At 33.2% G+C, this 23,720-nt stretch overlaps 1 protein-coding gene across 6 annotated transcripts in view; it reads left to right on the top strand.

Moving 5' to 3' along the window:
• The window catches only part of MYCBP2 (MYC binding protein 2), a 283,331-nt gene that overhangs the window by 69,563 nt on the left and 190,048 nt on the right, over window positions 1-23,720 (top strand). For all 6 annotated transcript variants that reach the window (XM_030312209.1, XM_030312183.1, XM_030312194.1 and 3 more), the window contains exons 11-18: window positions 629-705; window positions 1,802-2,006; window positions 3,467-3,631; window positions 5,910-6,068; window positions 11,218-11,422; window positions 14,079-14,224; window positions 14,559-14,660; window positions 22,625-22,732. In XM_030312209.1, coding sequence (XP_030168069.1) covers window positions 629-705; window positions 1,802-2,006; window positions 3,467-3,631; window positions 5,910-6,068; window positions 11,218-11,422; window positions 14,079-14,224; window positions 14,559-14,660; window positions 22,625-22,732 — 1,167 coding nt within the window. The remainder of the gene's footprint in view (window positions 1-628; window positions 706-1,801; window positions 2,007-3,466; window positions 3,632-5,909; window positions 6,069-11,217; window positions 11,423-14,078; window positions 14,225-14,558; window positions 14,661-22,624; window positions 22,733-23,720) is intronic.

The following is a 23,720-nucleotide window of genomic DNA, read 5'->3' as shown; positions in this document are numbered from 1 at the left end:
TGCACACATATGTATCCAAATTCATGGAGTAGCCACATGAAATGTTCTTCTGTAGAAAAGAGCATGGAACAAAGAATCTAATATACCTTAATTCAGATATCTGCACGACATTGTTCAAGCCCAATGACTCTGTGTCTGGACTAACCTCATCGAGTAAACCAGGCAGTATAGTTGTGAAAATTGAATGGGATAAGGTTCGTGCACTATGTAATGCCTACTACCTGATAATAATGCTCAATAAAAATTTCTTAATTCATTAATTCAAGAAATATTGCTGACATTGGTTTTAAACATTTTTTTATGTTTAAAAGATTAATTTGGCACTAGTTTGGAACAAGTTAAAAATTTATGGTAATTTTATCTTTCCTTGGAGTACTGTACATAGTGTTAATTTTTTTTTAAGTCAGGAATATGGCATATTTTGTCATCCTTGTTTTTTCTTTTTTTTAATTGAAGTGTAGTTGACACACAATGTTACATTAGTTTCATAGTGATTCAACAAGTTTATCGTCATCCTTGGTTTTGAATGGTACTGAGTTGACGTTTCAGTAACTCAAAATAGTGCAAAATTATGATTTACATTGTTCATATTAAAATATAGTAATATTTATGAGTCTTGTATTATCAGGCACAGGATTTGATGAGGAGTCAGCAATTCTTGGTGCAGGGCGAGAGTTTGCACTAATGAAAACAGCAAATGGAAAGGTAAATTACTCTTTAGTATTAAAAATGAACATCCTGTGTTTTATGAGATAACCAATTGGTATAATCAGTTGATTAGTTTATTTACATAGACCACATGTTTAAACATAATTGAAATTTTGATTTTAAATTATTTTATGTTTTTTTAATATGGTGAAATTTTATTCATGTTGAAATAGTATAAAAGAAAATTGTGAGATACAAGAGTATAAAACTTTATAAAATATTACATTTTTACAGATATTTTAATTATGGAGCTTTTAATTCTTTGAGTGGGAATGAATTCATATTTTGAGTTTATTTTGATGAACACATTTATTGCAAATTTCTATAAATGTTCAGAAATATAAAGACTACAATTTGGGGAAAGTAGGAGCAAATATAAGTGACAGATTGTAGAGCTCAGTCTGTAGAGATAGAAGCTTCTTTCTTATCTCATGGGTGTGAGAATAAAGTGAGGTAATTACAAGAATTTGAAAATTACAATGACTAGAGGAACCTGGGTGACTTACTCGGTTAAGCATCTGACTTTGGCCCAGGTCATGATCTCATGGCTCATGAGTTCGAGCCTTGGATCCTGCTTCAGATTCTGTGTCTCCCTCTCTCTCTGCCCCTCCCCCGCTCATGCTCTGTCTGTCTGTCTGTCTTTCTCAAAAATAAACATAAAATTTAAAAAAAAGAAAATTAAAATTACTAGGCAATTATGGTATATTAATATGTAGGGTTTTTTACATTAGGAAAACAAGTTGAGAATTTTATCCATTTCCTCCTCTTGTGAGGTTAGAGTATATTTGTGAAGTATATTTTTATTCATATCTATCAGGAGACTTATAATGGAAGATTATAGATACCTTGAATAGATACGAAAAAGCTATTATGAACTGGATCTTTAGAAAAATATGTATATTTCTTTCCTACTGATGGATCTCACTGAAGTATAAAAACAGTTTGGTTTCTTGTTATTTTTGTTTTTTAGTAAGATATGAAAGTCTTTTTTCTCTCATGTGAAACCTGGTACACTACCCCAAAAGGCACCATAATTCTCTGTCTCTCTCTTACTCCCTCTTTTTTTTTTTTTTTTTTTTTTTTGATATATAAGATATATTATACTGGCAAGTACCAGAGTCTTGGAATCAAGCAAGGTGGTCCTTCAGCAGGAAAATGGGTTGAACTACCAATTACAAAATCTCCAAAGATTGTACACTTTTCAGTTGGACATGATGGTTCTCATGCCCTTTTAGTTGCAGAAGATGGAAGCATATTCTTTACAGGATCTGCTAGTAAAGGAGAAGATGGAGAGTCAAGTAAGTTGACTAAGAAACTGGACATTCAGTAAAAATATTGTGGAATTTATTAACATAAGGTATATCAATTTCAGTAGCCTTACCAGATTAACCTTACCAGATTAATAGATGATTTTACATTGTGGCATAATCGGTTAATAGTGTACTGTTCATTAAAGAACTGGGATTGCTGATTTCATTGTAGAGTTGATTTTCATAAATTTTTATATATACTTTTTGTATGTATATATTGCTATTCATCTGTTTTGCTCATTGGTGTTATTTTTAAAAACATATTTATTACAATATATTATCTTAGGTCACCCAAAATTTTATAAGGAATATATATTTCAGAATGAAGTAAACCTTTTGTTGCCTTGTGTAGTAGCTTTAGTTATGGGTCACTATTCTTGGTGTTATTTCTCTGTAATTAAATCATTCCTAAACAATGAAAACAATTTTATCTCTTATCTTTCCTATATTTCTGTTCAGTCTTTCTCAAAGTGCCATTTTTCTCTTTTTGTAACTTCCCATATACTTTACATGTTTTAGCACAGTGGAGTAGCATCTCATGAGGATTAGGTTTGAATTCAACATCTAATGTAAAAATCATGTGTAAATAAAAGTTACTTGGGAAACAAAACACATAACGTGTATTGCCATCTCAGAAACTTGAGCACAGCCAAGTTTCCTTCTAGCATTTGGAGGACCTTGTTCTTTATTTGAGCATGAGATAGTGTAGTTGCTGTATACATGTATATGGGTCATGTTATATGAAAAAGTATAATGGTATTTTAAGTCCCAGAGTTGTGCCCAGCATAGCAATATGTTTTTATTCTGAAAGGCATCGAGAACTGGGATTGACCAAAGGGACAGAAGATTGATATTCCTTGTCTTTTGCTCATTTCAGGGATTTCGTTTTTGATATCAGAGGCTACTTGGATCATCATCCACATTTAAATTTATTTAGTCTTTCTCCATATATGTATTTCCCATCCACTAACTGGGTGCTTAAACATGTGTTCAACGAATGAGGAACTGATTTCACTTTCTAGGATCTAGCATAAGAAAGCATGTGAGGTAGAGTTTGAGAGAAAAGGGAATTTATATACATATATAGTTATATATGATGGTGAAATGGTGTTTTTATATATATATATATATATATATATATATATATATATATATATATGGAATAGTGTTAATAATGTGTAAATAGCTAATACAGAGATTGAGGTCCCAGAAGTTTGTTAGAAATTGGTGTTTCTCATTGGAAATTTTAACGTATAACAAAGAAAAGGATCTGACAGTGATAGCCTAAGTATTAATTAACCATATGAGGCTTGCTGGTTGACTCATTTTAATTGACATGTTGGGAATCCCAGGCCTTTGTGAAAATAAATAAAGTGTGTCATAAATGCATATATTTTTATTTATACATAGATGTCTTAAATTAATTTTGTTTTGTGTTATTTTTTAAGCTAAGAGCAGACGGCAATCAAAACCCTACAAACCTAAAAAGATAATTAAGATGGAAGGAAAGATTGTGGTGTACACAGCCTGCAATAATGGAAGTAGTTCTGTTATTTCTAAAGATGGAGAGCTATACATGTTTGGGAAAGATGCCATTTACTCTGACAGTTCAAGTAAGTTCAACTTAAATACATTTCACTTTTATACAAAGAAAGTCCAATACTAGACATTATATTGGAAAGATATGTCTAGGAAATTAACAGTTCTAGCATATTTTCTTTACTTTCTCCACATTTCTTTCAGCGACGGACCATACCTGCCTGTCCACCAAGCTGCGACACACTGTCAGTTCTCAATAAATATATACTGGATAAATGCACAAATTTTAATCGGTGTTAGCCAGCAGGATTTTAGCAAGCAATAGCTAGGCTAAATACTATTTTTAAACTATACAAGAGCCCACTCCCAAATTTTGATTCACTCTGTCAGTTGAGGCCAACTGAGGATCTAAGTATTACCACATTAAGGCAACTCACATATCGCTTGAGTAGAGTTCAACTTAATAATTAATTGCTAGAAATATTCAACACGTCATTTCCCCAGCATGAGACCATCACTTAAACTTCCAATCAGAAATTTTATTCTATTTTCCTTTTTACGAAGAAGTTCACAGGCTTTACATATTCACCGCATATAAAATCCTGCCAAGTGGGCTGTCACAATCATACTCATTTCTTAAGGGCTAGAAAGAAAATCTAGCAACCAAATATGACAAATTTTTGCAATTAGAGTTTATAAATATAAAACTCTCTATTTGGCTAGTCCCACCCCACATATCCATTCATTACAGTAACTTTTGGTTTTTCAGTTACTCAGTCACATGGCAAGTAATTCTTAAGACTCTACATGTACAAGACAACCGTGCTGGGAACTGGGGATATAATAGTAAATATAGGAGAGAGAGAATCCTTCCATAACTATCTAAATAGGGAGATAAGTAACTCATCAATGATAAATCAGTTACATTACCAAAATCATTTCCCCAGGGTACTACCAAGAACATGTCATGTGAGCATCTAAATGAGTGTAGGGAAAGCTTTCCAAAGTAGTAGCTAAGGTAGAGCTGCACTGGCCAAGCTCCATGATTAGCCCTGCCTAAAACTACTGGCACTGTTCCCAGCAATAAGACAGGAAGGATTCACAAAATGTTGTATTTGTTTTGAGGGTCTGAGAGACAGTTGGGCATTATGCAACTTAAATATTAGATAAGTGTGGTTTAATGGTTATGGATACGGACCTAGATCCTGGCACTGCCACTTTTTAGTTGGCTAATAGCTAACTTAAATTTTTTAACTTTTCAAAGATTACTTTCACTTTTTTCATCTTCAAAAGGGAGCTAATGACAGTACCTGTTTCATATGGTTGTTATAAGATTATAGGAGATAATGCTTATGAAATGCTAAGCACAGAGCCTAGCACATGCAAGGGCCTAAACATGTCAGCTAGTACTATTAGTAATAATAAGTAATATTGCTAAATATACATATCTTTTTCAAGTATACTAAATACTAAAAATGGAAATTTTTGAGCTAAAAAGACCTAAGTAATATAGGGTGGAAGAGAAAGTCACCTTAGGAAAGTAGTATCTGAGAAAATAATAACATAATATTATAATAATAATAACAGCTTTCCCAAAGTGTGATATAAGAATTATGGTTTTTGTAATTTAAATAAAACAAATACTTCAGTTTTTAACTCTTTAGTATATAGTGGAAATACTCAACAATCTGATTTTTATCGTTGATTACTTGATAAGGTTAAAAATGCTTTAGTCAATTTAAAATTGATGCAAAAAATACTAAGCTTATATGGGTTGCATTTGGATATGGCACATACGATGAAAGTTATATGTGAATAAGTGAGGTTTAGGAGCTGGCTAAACTAGCTAGCTATTGGATTGTGGAAGAAAGCACTGTAGGTTAAAAAGGATTGAAAAATGCTGCTTTGGATCATCTCACAGGTTTCTACAGAAACAGTGTTATTTCAGTATTCCCCAGCAAGTATTTTATTTTGTTTTGCTGAGGCAAGTCAAAGCAGGTTAAGTACATGATTTATAAGCTCCTTTGTTCTTGGACCAGGAAAGTTTCAGAACTAGTGACCCTTCTGAGGGTTGTTGAGAAGTGTTCACATTTAGAGGAAACATTCAGGAGAAGCATTTGTCTGAAGTCTGGATGATAATGTGTTAAGATTTTGCAACTTCTTACAAACCTACAAAATTAATTTGCTGATACCTGGCCAGTCTTTTGGCCATGTATTTCTCATTTTTGTGGGTTATTTTATCCCAGAAATAAAAAATTCTGTATTGAGGTGGTCCTTTTACAATACTGATGATTTACTAGACTCAGAAAGGTTTTATTGTTGTTTCTTACCAAATTTGTATCTTTCCTACAGGTTTGGTAACAGATTTGAAGGGTCATTTTGTAATTCAGGTAGCTATGGGCAAAGCCCATACTTGTGTTTTAATGAAGAATGGAGAAGTTTGGACATTTGGTGTAAATAATAAAGGACAGTGTGGACGAGACACTGGTGCCATGAACCAGGGGGGGAAAGGTAGGTGTTGGACATGTGGATATTAACTTTGTGGCCTCTTTTCATTAGGTTTTCAGAACAGTGTGGTAAAGAATCTTACTCTTCGAAACAAGTGGCTCTTTAATTTCATACTTATAAATTAGGAAAACCACTGAATTTCTTATTTATTTGGTATTATATCACTGAAACAATTGAGTATACTTTAGACTTTTAATTTTTGAGCAAATGAACTTGAATGTTTTTCTTTCTTTTTAAGTTTGTTTGTTTGTCTATTTATATATGTGTATATATGTAATACAAGTAATCTCTGCACCCAACATGGGGCTTGTGCTCATGACCCTGAGATCAAGAGTCATATGCTCTTCCAACTGAGCGAGCCAGGCTCCCCTATTTTTCTTAATTTTATATAAAATGTAATAGCACCTCTTTGATTTAGCATTTTGGGTGACTATTCTAGAAAAGCGCATTTTTCAAACTCTTCATTATTAGTTTCTTTTATACCACACATTTTTAGTTTAGTTTTTTTTTTTTTTTTAAGTTTACATATTTTGAGAGAGAAAGCGTGGAAAGGGCAGAGAGAGGGAGAGGGAGAATCCCAAGCAGGCTCCATCAGCAGAGCCTGATGCAGGGCTCGAACCCAAGCAGGGCTATATCATTACCTGAGCCAAAATCAAGAGTTGGACTCTCAACCCACTGAGCCACCCAGGCATCCCTACACATTTTCAGTTTTTGCCATATTTGGCAGCAGTCTATCTGGCAAATATCATCTTCCTATTTAAGAGCACATGCTACGTGCAATTTAATCAGTTCCTGACAACTGAAAATGATCTTAAGAATATTTGACCCTTTACCAAGAGCTGAATTGTAGATGCACCTTATTCACCATATGCTTTTCCCTAACACAAAGGGTATTGACAGGAAGAAGAGTTTATCCTTTGTCATGCTTGTGGTTTTTCGGTGTTGGTAATGGTTTATGTCTACTTCATTCTTGCTCTCAATGTTTACTTCCAGCTGCTATCAGTGCTATCCTGTACCCTTCATTCCAATTGCTGGTTTTCTGTTTTTAATTTGGTGTGGGCTGAAGAATAGGAAATAAATACATATTATCAGAACCAAGTGTTGAACTGTGTTCAAAGTACAAAAGAGTTTGAGGATTAATATTTGAGGGTTAATATTTGTATGAATTAACATAAACAGGTTTAGGACCTTGATAGCGGACTCATCTGAATATCAAGAGGCCACTATTTTTTTTTTTACCATATTCATATATGCGTGTTCTTAAAATGCTTTTGTTTTTAAAAAGAGTAAGTCTGTTAGAGCACATTGATTTTTAAAAGGAAGGAAGAACAAAAGAAAGGAATGAAATGGATTACTCCAAAATGGAAATATTTTTCTTCTTGCTAAAATACTGAACCATAGTTTTGGATAATACCTACTAGGCAGAAAGGAGAGAAACAGTTTAGTTTTCTATGTGTAATATAAATATATTTTCAGATTATGTTTTATAAAAGTTTTGAACTAAAAAAAATTATTTCCCTGTTATTCTGAAACTTTTATGAAAATTTGGCATATATTTACACCTATGTTTTAGAGTATTACTGTAAAATTTATAATAACCAAAATAAAATTGTTAAAGGCTTTTTTTACTTTGTAAAAAATCATACCTACTCTGCTAGTAAGTAATGAATTAGAAAGCAGACTAGTAGTGTAATACATAAAATGAATACAGATTATATAGTCATAGGGAACATAAAGGGTTTTTATGTATCTTTTTTTAAAAGAAAGGAAAAGTACAGAAAATAAGATTATAATATGAAAAAATTGTGTATCTAGCACCATGCCTTATTTTTCAGTAAGAAAGTTATAGATAAGTGTCCTGTATTCTCCTTCCAAGATTTATTATTATACTCCCTCTTTCTCCAGACCAACCACAATCATAACTTTGATCCTGTCATATTTCTGTATTTTTACTTGTTCTTATATATTTTACATGTAAAATGTGTTACATACTCATGTTTTATATGTAAGATACTTTTATAAGTGCCAATCTATATTTTTCTGCAAATTAGGAGGTTTATTTATTTAGTCTCACCATTGTGTTTGAACTCTGTCCATGTTGGTACATATAAATCTAAATGATTCATGTTAAGTGCTGTGTAATAAACCATACCACTAACATGCCACAGTTTATCCATTCTCCTGCTGATAGATGAGTTTATTTCTAATTTTTCATTCTTATCAATAATTTCAAAACCTCTTTTATTCATGTTTCCTGGCAAACATCTGAGATTTCTCAAGTGTAATTTCTGGTGTTGTAGATTTCAGCTTTGCTAGATTTTTCTTAAAAGAGGTTGTATCAATTTATACTCTGATTTTCCACATCACTCCTAGAGGTAGTATTAACATTCTGATTTTTGTCAGTTTGATGACTATGACATTGTATTTCATTATTTTTTTTATTTGTTATATTGAAGTAAAACATACATGCATCAAAATACACATAAGTGTGGATCTTGATGAATTATCACAAACTGAACACATTCATGTAAACGGCACCTTAATCAAGAAATAGTATATTACCAGCACCCAAGGAATCCCCCTTTATGTTCCTCTCCAGTCACCATCTACCTCTCTAGATAACGGCTTAATTTAGTTTTGCATACTTTTGTATTTTATATAAATAGAATTATGTCACATGAACTTTTGTGTCTAGTTTCTTTTCACTCAACTTTGTTTATGAGATTCATTTCTGTTGTTACAAGCATTTATAGATTGTTCATTTTCATTGTTGTAATCAGTTGTGTGAATGTATACCACAGTTTTGGAATCTTTTTTCATATTAATGGACATTTGGGTGGTTTCTAGTTTTGGTTTTTATGAATAAGGTTTCTATGAATATTCTAGTGAATGTTGGTGAAATTTGTATGCTTTTAGGCATATAACTATGAGTGGAGTGGCTAGGTCCCTTGTTTTTTTGTTTTTTTTTTTTTTAATTTGCTTTTCCTGATTGTTAGTAGTGTTAGACCATCTCTTCAAACTTCTCATTTTACTTGCCTTCTTATTGATTTGTGGGAATTTTTTATATATTATATTGCATGTGTTGAACATATCTTTGAGTAACGGGCTTAACCTTTGCATTTATTTTAGGTTTCTTTTGTTGTATATAATTTCTAAATTTTGGTGATAAGTTTTTCATTGCTTTTCTATATAAATTTTTTCTTTATATAGTCATGTTGGGGGCCTTTACTTTTAATATGAATTAGAATCAGTTTTTCTACTTGGTACTATGATTGGGATGCTTTGAATTTAGAGATTAATTTGGGGATAATAGTTATAGCATTGTTGGGATGATTAAATGAGTATGTAAACCCAAATGCAAGTAGACCCAAATGCAAGTAAGTGCTTAGTATATTTTAGCTATCATGATTATTAAAAACAGGCACTCAAGCCTTCAGAGTTGCTTTATTCTAACTCTATAAGTAGTTGTCTAGCACTTGGCTATTTAATTTCCTAGCCTGTATATAGATTAGAAGTGGCAGAGATTAAAAGAGGCTGTATATTCTACGAGTTTACTTCTTGATTAGACAGACCTATACTGAGTCTGTTACAAGTGATAAGAGAGTAAGATTGACTAAGAATAAGAGATAAAATGAGTAAGGCATAACCTTGTCTTTGACGATCTAAGTCTAATAGGAAAAACAAACATAAAAATACTTTATTCCCATAAATTTACTCTTTTATTACAATCTCTTGTAACACTATTTGTTTCTTCATAATTCTATCACAGTTGTATATTTACAGTTTTCTTGTATGGTATTTTGATAAAAAGTCTGTCTTTCTCGCTAGATTATAATAGCTCATTATCAGAGTCCTCACTGCCTAGAGCAGAGGTCTGCAAACCATAACCTGATGCTGTGTCTGCTCAGTGGCTTATTTCTGTGTGACTCTTCAAGCTAAGAATGGATTTTACATTTATAAGGAGTTTATTTAAAAAAAAAAAAAAAAGTGACAGAGACTTGTGTAGCCTACAAAGCCTAAATTTTTTGCAGCGTGGCCCTTTACAAAAAAGTTTGCTGACTCTCATAAAGGAACACTTGGGTCATCCGGAGTAGATGTCCGATCTTTAAAAAGTTTAACAAGGGGCCCCTGAGTGGCTCATTCGGTTTAGGGTCCGACTTCCGCTCAGGTCATGATCTCATGGTTTGTGAGTTCGAGCCCCATGTTGGGCTCTGTGCTGACAGCTTAGAGCCTGGAGCCTGCTTCGGATTCTGTCTGCCTCTCTCTCTGCTCTTTCCCCTGCTTGCGCTCTATCTCTCTCAAAAATAAATAAACATTAAAAACAATTTTTTTTACAGTTGAGTGAATTATAACACAATTCTGTAAGTTGTAATTGAGGCATAAACAGGCTTTGAGGAAATAGTGACTAACTCCCTGCAAAAAGTAGTAAGTCCTTTCATGGCAGGTGACTTCCGGGCTAAGTTTTATTGAATGCTGAAGAGGAGTTTCTCTGGTAGATGAGGTAGAGCGAGGCATCTGGTAAATGAGGTAGAGAGATACAGATGGAGCAGGAATGAGCAAAGGCCCTGAGCATGTGAAAGGACATAGTATGTTTAGAAAGCAGAGGGAATTTAGGTTCAGACAGAATGTAGTTTGCATGGAAGAAATGAGGTTACAGAAAATTCAAGGGCCATGTTGTGACTAACTGTATCTTGCTGAAGAGTTTTGTTCTTTTAAAGACCATGGGAAAACATTGGAGGTTTGTAAATTGTGAAATCATAGGGTCAAGTATATGTTTTAAGAAGCTGATTACCAGTTGTGGAAGGATATTCTAGAGCGGAGGGACACGTGGCTTAGAGCATAGTTGGGAGACTTTCTGTGGTCTCTTGAAGGACAGTGTTGGCAGTGAAGATGGAAAGGAGGGACTAAAGTCAGCAAAAGTTAAAAGTGTGATTGGCATAAAGTAACGGCTAAGAGGGGTTCCTGCCTTCCCTCTTTTTGCGAAAAGGAAATGAGGAGAGCATTTATTTGTGGTCCCTAAATTAAATTATATTTTTGTTACTTTCTGTTTGAGCATTCTTTTGTATATTCATTTGGATTAGTATATGTGATGTGTGTTTTTTAAGACATGAGAATAATCTACATAAAGGTTACAAATTGATCTGTCATGTAGGGTTTGGCGTTGAAAATATGGCAACAGCAATGGATGAAGACCTGGAAGAAGAACTAGATGAGAAAGATGAGAAGTCCATGATGTGCCCTCCAGGCATGCATAAATGGAAGCTGGAACAGTGCATGGTGTGCACTGTCTGCGGAGACTGTACAGGTTATGGAGCCAGTTGTGTCAGTAGTGGGCGTCCAGACAGAGTCCCCGGAGGGTAAGAAAATGATTCATCCTCAAAAAGTAAACTATGAGTAGAAAATGTGCAGAACACATTTCTTTTCAGAATTGTTCTGTGTTGTTTCTTTAGGGCGTATTGGCATGTACGTGTAATTCTAGTAATTGTTTTCTATTATGATAGTTTCTAATTCAGTGTCATTTACGTTGCTTTTCTTTCTTTCATTCGATTCATTTAAACCATTATTTAAAACAAGTCAAAAGTTTCTTCAAGGCTTGGGCTGTGCCTTAATTTGTATTCTTTTTCTAAGACTGCTTTAATACCATATATCTTTTCATTTTTGTTGAACATGAATCTTTTCTGGATAGAAGTATCAAATATCATGTAAAATATTCAAGTAGAGACATATAATTTTCATTTAAATTAAATTTATGTTCGCAATTTTGGGTGTTCTAGGAACTGTCACTTCTTAAGTTACATTACACCTATTTGTATTTATCCCCTTATACTCTTTTTGGATCTTTTTTTCCCCCCAGAATCCTATATTATCATTATTTTAAAGTTAATATGTATGCGAATTTGGCAGAATCAGAATGCAATTTTTCCCTAGAATTTTGGGTCCTATTTTTGTTACCAATATAACATAATGGGGCATTCTTTGTAAGGAAATTAATTATGATAGATCTTTGTATTATGATAGACCTGATCTTTGTAAGATCAGATTAGTTATGATAATTAGCAGACTTCGGGAAGTGGGGGCGGGTGATCTTGTGAAGAAAAGCCCAGAGCTGGGACAGCCACCCCTGCATCTCTGACCTCCCTCTCTGATACCTCTTTAAGTAGTCAGATACTTCCTCCCACATAATGTCTGCATCTACTATGAGTGTATTTCTAGATTTGTACTTGGCCTAACATAGGAAAATAAATCACATATAACAAGCCTTTATTTTAGGCTGTTGTAATGATTATGATTTTTTAACAATAAATTTTTTTTGGCATTCTCATCATATGTAAGAACATTTTGGCTCTCTATCAAAGAACACTGTTTCTTCTACAAAGCTATATGTTTGGCTCTGTTTGCTATATTTAAGTCTCTAATTATTTATTTTTAATATAATTTGGATACAGAAAGAGTCTATGATTTTTTTTTAAATAGTATTGGAGTTGAAATGTGTCCTCCTGCATCTTTCCCAAGCTATTTCCATTAAAATCAAGTGTCCCCAATCTCTGAACATGAGCTGTTGATAAGTATCATAAATGAATTTCTGAATTCTCTGATCTTTCCTGAAATTAGTTATTATTCTTTATGTGCTTTTCCCCAGAGATTTACTATCAGTTTCCAATAATTTATAGACCTAAATGGACAGTACCTAACCAAATACAATAGTTTCTTTATTAATGAGGCAGAAATGAATAAATGAAATAAAATCACTATAGGACTATATGCCAGGACACTCTGCACCATTAAAAATGACTTCAAATTATTATAAAATTGTGACTCTATATCTTAGAATAAATTTAGAATGCCACATTATCTTTGAAACAGTTCCCACAGACAATTCTGTAGGGCATACTGGTTCATCAGTTTTTACTCCAATGGTTAGTGATCCTCCAAAATGTCGGTCCTGCTTGCATTTTAAACCCAGGAGTTTCACAGGGCTGTGTCTTTGAAAACTGCTGCCAGGTAGATCCTTTCTCTTGTACCACCACAAATCTGGATAACCACAGGCTTAGTGAAGCCGTCTAAAGGTTTTCAGTTCCAGTCCAACAAATAACATGAAAGCTATGACTTCTACATCTATGAAATATATGACTAAGAAGTTAGTTGTTCACTGACCCTGTAGCCAACTTCTGGGAGTGTTCTAGTCTTCCTTGTGTGGTAATCAAATGTCATACACTTAGTTCACAACTGATAAGAAAAAAGACAAAGAAGAAGGAAAAAAACAGGTAATTGGACACAGTAAGAGGACAGAATGAGAGATGATGGCATATAAAGAAGGGAGGGAAAAGGAGACGTAATGTATGAAGCTGGCAAGCTGGGTTCACTTATTGATGGCTATCCACACATTCCTTAAGTTAGTTGATGGAGAATAGTGTTGTTTGGTAACCAACTAACTCATCCAGACCATTTAATAGTAAACTGCTGGTGCTTTACTAATTGTGATAACTTTTAAAAATATTTGTTAATAGTGGTTTTGAAGATAGCAGAATCCATTTGTATTTTCTGTAGGAAGATACCAGTTATACCCATGAGGAGCTTAATAAACTCTTAGGTTTGTGTTTTTTTTTTTTTAACTTTATTTATTTATTTTGAGAGAGAGAGAAAGAGCACATGAGAGTAGGAGAGAGGCAGAGAGAAAGGGAGAGAGCGAGAATCCCAAGCAGGCTCCACACTGTCAGCACAAAGCCTGACCTAGGGCTCGAACTCACAAACCGTGAGATGATGACCTGAGCCGAAACCAAGAGTTAGACATTTAACTGGCTGAACTACCCTGGCACCCCTAAATCTTGTTTTTTGTTATTCCGTCTATTTATACCTATTCAGTTCTTTAAAATTGGCATATCCTGATCTGAAGGAGTGATTTCATTGCTGACTCAAGTAACTTAATTTCAAAAACGCAGAAAAGATGGTTCTAGAAAAGAGTTTTAAGGAAAGAGTAGAAGGATTTCAGGTACTTTTTTTCTTTTTTTAAAGGATCTGTGGTTGTGGTTCCGGAGAATCTGGCTGTGCTGTGTGTGGGTGTTGCAAGGCATGTGCAAGAGAGTTGGATGGTCAGGAGGCAAGACAAAGAGGAATTCTTGATGCTGTGAAAGAAATGATACCTTTAGATCTTCTGTTAGGTAATTTGATGGATTGTGCTATACATCTTGTCCTATATCTTGTACTATACATCAGTTTAGTAATTAAACAATTTATATTAGTATATGTTAAAAAATTAATAGTTAACTATTCAGTACTGCTTGTATGGTAACTGACAATATGTCATTAATTAAAGGATAAGGTTCTTTTCCTCTTTTTTGCTAAGATTCTTCGAGTAAAAATAATTTGTGTTTTCATTGGTGTTTTGTTAGCTTTTACTTTCTTGAATTTCGCATAGTTCTCTCATAATTATTATTGTATCTGTCTATATGTGTTTTTTTGTTTTGTTTTGTTTTTGTTTGGTAAATCATCTAGCTGTCCCAGTGCCTGGGGTTAACATTGAAGAACACCTTCAGTTACGACAAGAAGAAAAAAGGCAGCGTGTAATCAGGAGACACAGATTAGAGGAAGGAAGAGGTAAGATGGAGCTGCATCAATTTTCTTACCCTATCCTGAGACCACTGAAAAGTTTATAGTAACTCATGAAAATAGTACAAAAAATATTCAGGGTATTTAAAGTTGTGCTAATCAATAGAGCATTTATAGAGTAAGACAACCATATTAAGAATTGTGCCATCTGTGTTTAGCAATGGCAACTTTAAAAAAAATAAATGAACTTTAAAAACTGATGTTTTACCCAGAGTTTGGACTCATGGTTGTTATTTAACCTTGAACAACAAATTAACTTAATAATAGTATTTTAGTTTCTGTTTTCTTAGTTGTCTATGATCATTATCATTTGAGCATGTCCCCAACATTCTTCTTTCAATCCAGTGCATCATTATGCTTATGTATGTCTTTTTTGAAAAAATCTTATTCTAGTTATGAACAAGAAGGGTAAATTGGAGAGTTTGCAGGTTTTAATTGGAAAGATAGATCTATTGTTTCTCTTTTCCTCATTGTTTATGACCAGTTCGCAGCCTGAAAATACATTTCACTGTGGTTATAATAGATATTTTAGTATACATTCAACAAGCAGAGATAAATATAAATATCACTAGAGCTGTTGTTGCCCAGTAGAATCTTTTCTTTGTAGGATTGAGACAGATGGTTACAGAGATCTGTGATTTTATTCCTCTGCTGGACAAAATCTTGGCTGGAAATATTTACTGATATTGTGTATTTTAAATGCTTATTAGAAATGACATGATTTGATACATGAGATAAAACCAATTATCCATTTAACTGCCATTACAGATTTTTTTTCTAGGCACTTTTTTTTAATGTAAAATGGAGAAAGTCATAAAATATATATATATATATAGCACACATGTATAAATTTTATTTTTATTAAACTTAAGTTGTAAAACATACTTGGAACTTGAAGATTGTTCATTATATCTGATCTGATAAACAATATTGATTAGTTGACGCAGGAATATTTGCTGTTTGGCCATGTTTATATAAAATCATTACTTTCAAAGCAATTTATGTTAATGAGAATGTATATACTGGCATTATTTACAGTATATAAATATTTGGGAAATTACATATTAAATGTTTTATAGAAAATAGGGTAAAATTTAAGTTGTAGGTCTTTATGACATAGTAATTGAGTGCTAATTTCTTTTATGTTAGTTATATGGTTTGTTTAAGGATAATTATCAATGCATCTTTTTACAACCTGCTTTGTGTTTTTTGGGAAATATTAGCTTGAATCCATATGACTTGACCTACAAAACCCAGCAATTTCCTATGTATCAACCAAAGTATAGCAAATTAACACAAAAGTATTGTGATAATTTTCTCCTTCTGTAAAACTATTTTTCTCTAGCTAGTGTATCTCTGCATAATAGAAGTAAAAGAACACTGATTATGCATTAGTTCAACAAAATTTTGTGATTGCAGAATGTTCTTTTGCCATTTATTTATTTTTTAAAGTTTATTATTTATTTTGAGAGAGAGAAAGAGAGAGAGCACCAGCAGGGGAGAGGCAGAGAGAGAGAGAGTGTGAGAGAGAATCCCAGGCAGGCTCTGCACTATCATCTCGGAGCCCGACATGGGGCTCAAACTCACAATCCCTGAGATCATGACCTGAGCCGAAATCAAGAGTTAGACACTTAACCAACTGAGCCACCCAGGTGCCCCCTGCCGTTTATTTTAAGATGTGTCATAGACCTTAAAAACATAAATTCTAATCTTTTAAAGGTTTAAAAACTCCATTATTTAGATATTTACAGGAATTGTATTACTGTGTTTGATTTTACAAACACAGATTTATGTTATAGGCAGTTCATGTATCTTTTCTGACAATTCCATTTCATCTGCAGTCCTCAGTATATAGAAAGACTTCTTCAGATTATTGGTGCACAAAAAGTTTGTTTTTATTTTTTGGATGAGCTCTTTTCTTACACATACGATCTTCTTTTATTTCTGTTAAAATGCGATATATAGTAAATATCTTTTCTTGATGGGTTAGGATCTTCATTATGGACCTTAATTATGGCATTCATTGCCTTACATGCTACTGGAATTTGTGCATATTCATGTCCTTGCTTTGCACAGTCACCATGGTTACTATGGAATCATGCAGTGAGGACATAGTTACAATCCACATGTGTTTCATTTAACACAGTACAGTGCAGAGAGAAGCATGCTTAGAAATTTTATTTTGTAAAAACACTTTTAAATAAGAATTTCAACTTTGTACCCCCTTTTTAAAAGTCAGACTTCAGGGGAACTTGAGTGGCTTAGTCAGTTGAGTGTCCAGCTCTTGATTTCAGCTCAGGTCATGATCTCATGGTCGTGAGATGGAGTCCTGCATGGGGCTCTGCGCTGAGCGTGGAGTCTGCTTAAGATTCTCTCCCTCTCTCTCCCCTCCCCTGCACCCGTAGTCTCTCTCTCTCTCAAAAAGTAAAAATAAAAAGTCAAACTTCAGTTTCATATTCAATGATTTTAGAAAATTCATATACCATATTAAATAATTTAAAACCAGTATGTTGATATGATACTTTTATATTATCTTTATATTCTTTCCCACCATATCATTATAAGAAATTTTATAGGAAAGACAAATTTTTATAAGAAAACAAAATATACACAGAAATATACCCACACTTGCATAGGAAAAAAGCTAGAAAGGTAAATACCAAAATGTTAGTAGTGTTTTAGTTCCTGAAAAGTAAGTTTACAGGTGATTTTGTATTTTGTTCTTTACAGTGTTTTTTAAATAATCTAAGAGTTATGTTTTAAAACTTAGGCCATTGTTTCTTAAAAAAATAATAAAGACTAGTTCTAAGTCATTTAAACGTTACCTTTGCTTTTTAAAAAATATTTTTATCTTAATTGGATAGAGCAATCCCTTTCAGGTACTGTGCTGTTTTCATTATGTTAGGGCAGTGGTTCTCAAAGTGGTCTCAAAGGGACCAGCATCACTGGGCACTTACTACAATTGCCTGTTCTCAAACCTACGTCAGACGTACTGAATCAGAGATTCAGGGAGCAGAGCCCAGCAAACTGTTTGAACAAGCTTACCAGGTAATTCTGTGTGTGCTAAAGTGTGAGAACTGCTCCAGGGACCTTCTACATCAGAATACCTGGGCCCAGGGGCGCCTGGGTGGCGCAGTCGGTTGAGCGTCCGACTTCAGCCAGGTCACGATCTCGCGGTCCGTGAGTTCGAGCCCCGCGTCGGGCTCTGGGCTGATGGCTCAGAGCCTGGAGCCTGTTTCCGATGCTGTGTCTCCCTCTCTCTCTGCCCCTCCCCCGTTCATGCTCTGTCTCTCTCTGTCCCAAAAATAAATAAACGTTGAAAAAAAAAATTTAAAAAAAAAAATTAAAAAAAAAGAATACCTGGGCCTGGGTCACAATTTCTGCATTCTGCTTAAGGAGCTACAGAGAATAGTTTGTCTTGTTTTGTCTTCACAAGGAGGAGGAATGCCAAATAAATTTTTAGTGTTCCAACTACCACACATACCTGTGGGGGTTTTTTCCTTAGCCTTTGCTTAGTACTTTTTAGATACTAACAGTTTAGTGATGTTAGTAATTATACTCATTAGTAATTGTCTTTTACTTGTGTTGAAATTTCAGAAGTTCAGGATTAGATTATAATGAATTATTTTACTTGATTCATCTGTCCCATCCTATTTATCAAGTTTGTGTTATTTCAAAGTTGATCAGAATTTTAGAACCTAGTTCTTACATTAAAACTTGGCTCAGGGGCGCCTGGTTGTCTCAGTCGGTTAAGCATCCGACTTCAGCTCAGGTCATGATCTCGCGGGTTCATGAGTTCAGGCCCCATGTCGGGCTCTGTGCTGACAGCTTGGAGCCTGAAGCCTGCTTCAGATTCTGTGTCTCCCTCTCTTTGCCCCTCCCCCGCTCAGGCTCTGTCTCTGTCTCAGAAATAAATAAACACTAAAAAAAAAAAAAAAAACTAAAACAAAAACAAAAAAACTTGGCTCAGACTCAGGCCTATTGATGTAATTTAGCTGCTGTTTATAACATAGTCTTCTATAATGGAATATGCTATTGAAACCTGAAAGAGCAGCGTTATTACTGCATTTTTATTATTTTAGAACTTTGTCTTTATATTTTTTATATTATTCTTTTAGATGATATTTTTCTTAAATGTATTATTCTTAGGTACCAGTATATTCATTTGCTTTTGTTTCAGTGACATTTGTGACAATTTTTAAAGCTTTTTAGTTTATACAGGGTTGATTGATAATTTAAATTTTCTGAGTCTTATTTTAACTTTATAGGTGAGATGCTCGTCCATGGAATTTTTAAGTAGAACTCTAGTTCATCAGAAGAACTACTGGGTGGTTGTGTCAGTGATCTTATCTTTATATTCCTTCTCAGTGCTCTGTTGTAGGGAAAACTAAGCTCAAATAATGTTGGATATTTTTCCTTCTTTCTTCTCCCCTAAATGTCATCAAACTTTCAAAATTGTGAGCTGTAGATGGGGTGAGCTTATGTCCTGGCTTGCCTGGCAGTCCCATTTTGTGCTGACTGTCCAGGCCCTCTTAACTCTCAGTAGAGTTTCACTTTGATAACAGGTTATGTGGTTAGCAAGGCTGTATAGCATGGCAGTTCAGAGTATACATTCTGATGTTAGGCTTTGGTTCAGATCCTGGCTTCTTAAGTTTTGCTGGGGATAGATAACCCTGGAGTGTAATCACTCTGAACCTTCATTTCCTTACCTTTAAAATGAGGGTGACAACTGTACATACCTGAGTAGGGATGTTAATGAAGATTAAATGATATACATGAAAATACCTTACATAGACTAAGCCCAAAGTAAGTGTTTGATAATGATGATAATAGTAATGATAATGATGATGCTAGTGGAGTTGGGCTATTTAGTGGACTTGTATTTTCTTTGGATTTGATTCTTTTTGCCCTGGCCTTGACTTGATTGCTTTTCTCACGACATTGGGATGCTAATCACAAAACTTTGGTTATTATTAACAAAACCCCCACAGCTTCTGTAGAATAAAACAGATTCCATTTTGATAAGGAAGAAAAATTAGTTTGTTATAGTTACAAGTTGGAATGTAAAAACAAATCTATTATAGTTGGTCTAATTTCAGAGTAATTGAGTTGGGGTTGCTATTGATTTTTAAGCCCCTAAAACTATTAAGTTTTCTTGATTTGACATATTAAATCCAATATTAGCTGATCTTTCAATGTTATATGAAAGTCCCTTTTTAAATTAAAATGTATAAAGCCTCTCTCTTTAGTCCTTTTTTCTGTTCCCTACCCCCATTTCCCCCCCACATCTATGAACCTTTGTGGTAGTACTACTACTACTTTTATTAGGTGTCAGCTTATGCATAATTTTCTTGTACCCTGAAACTCCCTGCATGCCCATCCTTAGGGTTTGCTGGCTACCCCCTTCAGTGTGCTTAATTTTGTCATAGCACACGGTCATAATTTCTTCTTGAGCTGAGCATAAACTCTTACCTGCTTAAAGCAGAGATAGTATCTTGTTTTTCCAAGAGTTCCCAGGACTTAGTGTGGTGCATGAAATTGTTCAGTACTAGTATGTCTTTGTTGACTAATTGAAAACATTTCAGGGAGTTCTCATCACCTTTACAATAAAGTTTCATGGTAGAAAAAGACTTTAATTATTATATGTATCTCCAAACTCATTTCCCACCATTTTCTGCTTCATAACTCTATATTCCATCCATTTCAGCTAGGTGTGTTTTTAATGACTGTACAATATTGTTTAATCTCTGAATGCTTTTACAATCCTGTTTCTTTTGCCTGAAATGTCCTCTCTTCCTTCTCTCTTGGCAAACTTTTTCTCATTCTTTCATCCAAGTTGAGTGATCACTTTTCATCCTTCAGGATGTGTATGGATTTCCTTTATCAAACATATTCTTCGTTTTTATTTCTTTCTTCCCTAATGGACTGAATTCTGAGATCTCTTTGTCATGATATTCATGATACATGATACCTGGTATCTATTACATTAAAGATAAAAAAATGGCAAATAAGTGAATGACTGAACTATGGTTATACAAAAAATTATTTTAGTCCATGGGACATAAGAGTATTTTAGAACCTGGTAGTCTGGTATTATAAACAGTGATTTAAATTGAGCTCAAATGGTATACTTTCTGTTGTGATTGCCCGTGAGCCTTCTAAATTTTTATATGAAAAGATTCTAAAAAGATTGAATTTAGTGAGAAGCTCAAAAACTATGAATATTATGGATGTAATATTTTTATGGAAAGACAAATATCCCAAGCAAATCATAGAATTCAAAAAAAAGGTAATATAACTTAATATTACTGTTATTTTGATATTTATAATTCATTTGGGTAGTTGGAAAGTGTGTTAATGCTTTTTAGAGTGATTTATATTCTTTGCTTTAGTAAATTAATTGAAAATGAATGCTTGTTGAAGAAATAAGACATTTTGTTCATATTTGTATAATCTTAGCTTGAAAATAATTGCTACTGCATTACTAGAAAATAATATTTAATTTTTCTATTAACTTTAAATTAGCATATTTCTACCTATAGTGATCATAGAATATGTTATTCTTGGTTTTTCATAGAATTGGTGCTGCTTGCATTTTTATCTGTATCTTGAGACATAATTAAAATTTATTTTTCCTACCCATTTTTTAATATTTGATGAAGGGTGCTTTGGTGTCAAATTTTATAATAGGGCAATAGTTTTATATTGTTCCGTTGCTAGAAAAAATAATTATAGCTGAAGAGATACAGAGAATCAAGAAAAAACTGGCTTTAATTAAAAACATTCAGTGCTTATATACTGTCAGTTCCTTTTTCATATACTGGTAACTTCTTAACGGTCAAATGTAGAGTATTTTGGAATTTGCAGGCATTTTTGATGTTGCTCAAACTCAAAGAATGTGTAGTTCTATAAGAACTAAAATTTTAAGATATAATTTAAAGTTTTCCATTCTTTTCAAGCTAAATGATAATAAGGAAAAACAAATTTTAAATTTTATTAAAATTAATTTTGCTATTGGTTATTTTCTTGGATATAAGTGGAAATAACTATAATCTGTATGAATGTGCATTTGTATATGTGTATTTGTGTACATAGTGGAACTTCAGAAAGAAATTACTTTATCAGAGAATGGTTAGTGTTCCAAAATGTTACTTGGGTTAGCTTCCCCTCTTCAGCATCAATATGAAGCTCAGCTTATCCTTGTTTCTGATTTTGTGTATGTGGTTAACAGAAGTCACATATAGTTAGATTTATTCTTTTTAGAAGATTATATATATCTTCTATAATGCTGACTTCATAAAGTAGTGATTTTATACACACACTCACACACACACACACACACACACGCACACACAAATGTGTGTCCGTATGTGTATATGTACATATCAGATCATACTAATTTTTGGTTTGGTTTTGTTTTTTGCTTTCTTGATTTCTTACCTGTATGACAGAATGTATTAAGTCGATAACATTTTTCTTGGTTTTGTAGGAAGACTGATGTGGATTTTAAATCTTGAAGACTGTTAAAATTTAATCTTTTAAAAATTAGTTGGTTTTGTATTTTAATTGGAGAAATGTTTGTTTTCAATGAATGTTTGGTTTACTAAGTTTGAATATATATGATATTAAAAGTATTTATAAGATAATTTGATTTATTTTAATTGAACTTTCTGATTATATACTTGAGACTTAGGAGCTACATGATTTATGAATATAAAAGATAGAAATTATACTTTATCAACTGTATTTCAGATGTTAAAACTTGTCTGTGGAATGGTGAATAGGTTATTATTGGGGGTGGAGGAAGTTAACGTGGGGGAATTGGGAGACAAGTATAATGTCTAAAACAGTAAAGAATAAATTTCCATACTTTTACTTTGAATTATTTTTGTTCATTGTAGTGTTTTCATTTTGTGAGCTTTTCTATGCACATACAAAATGTTTCTCCTCAGGCCCCCTTGTATTTGCTGGTCCTATTTTTATGAACCATCGAGAACAGGCTCTAGCCAGACTCAGATCCCATCCAGCTCAGCTAAAGCATAAACGGGACAAGCACAAAGGTATTTGGTCTTCCTTATCAATTAGGTGGGATACTTCCCCCGTTTCCTCCACTCATTTGAATTTTGTCTCTGGGAAAATGCACAAACCTAATTCTTCTACTTTGCTTCTATCATTATATAGCCTGAGGAGAAAGAACATGCTGAAAGTTGTACTGTTTGTCAATGACTGTCAATCTTATTTCTTTTTATTTGTTAACTTTAATAAAGAAGACATTTTATAGTGTATCTTTTTCTTTCCCATTTCTTTTCAAATTTCATAAAGTTAAGGGAAAGTGGAAAAATAATGATTTCTTTCTATTTTTTATCCTTTATTATCTGCTCTTAGATGACTGCTATCTGACATTTTCTTAAAATGTCTTAAGTCCTTTTCTTAAAAATGCAGTGTGCTTTAGAATTAACAAAATTACTAAATTCAGTGTATAAAGTGATAGAGAGTTGACTGCTATTAAGCTTTTCCATTGTTTTAACATTAAAGTTTATATTCACAATGCACACAAAAATGGTGATACATGTAAGCAAAGAGTGAGTTATGTAGGTCTGTTCTAGTCCTTGAAAACTATCAGAAATCTAATAAACAAGTCTGTGAGTGACTAGGAATCTATTTCTGTGTAATTCTTTGAGAGCTCATCATTCTGCATTAATTAGAAATATTTTTTTAAAAGCTTATTTTTGTTTAAACTACAGCTATGGGTCTTTTAAACTACAAGGTCAGGAAAGAATTTAATGCAGAGAGTTTATAAATTTATATATAAATTCTGCCTTGAATCATGGCATGTGACAAGTATAACTAATAGTTGCTGTTTTCTTAAATGCCCAAGATATACCCTGCAAAATAGAAGAGAAAGTTTTAAAAACATGCGATCCATATAGACAAATTACTCTGTTTTGTGTCTTGTTTTTTCCTTTGCTACAAAACAATTATAGACTAATTTTATTTTTAAACTTTCACATGCAATATATTATAATTCACTTTATTTACATTTGCCTC

The sequence above is a fragment of the Lynx canadensis genome, chromosome A1, assembly GCF_007474595.2.
Source record: "Lynx canadensis isolate LIC74 chromosome A1, mLynCan4.pri.v2, whole genome shotgun sequence".
Classification (NCBI taxonomy): domain Eukaryota; kingdom Metazoa; phylum Chordata; class Mammalia; order Carnivora; family Felidae; genus Lynx; species Lynx canadensis.
The sequence above is the reverse complement of the archived record's forward strand: the minus strand, read 5'-3'. Positions and strand labels throughout refer to the sequence as shown.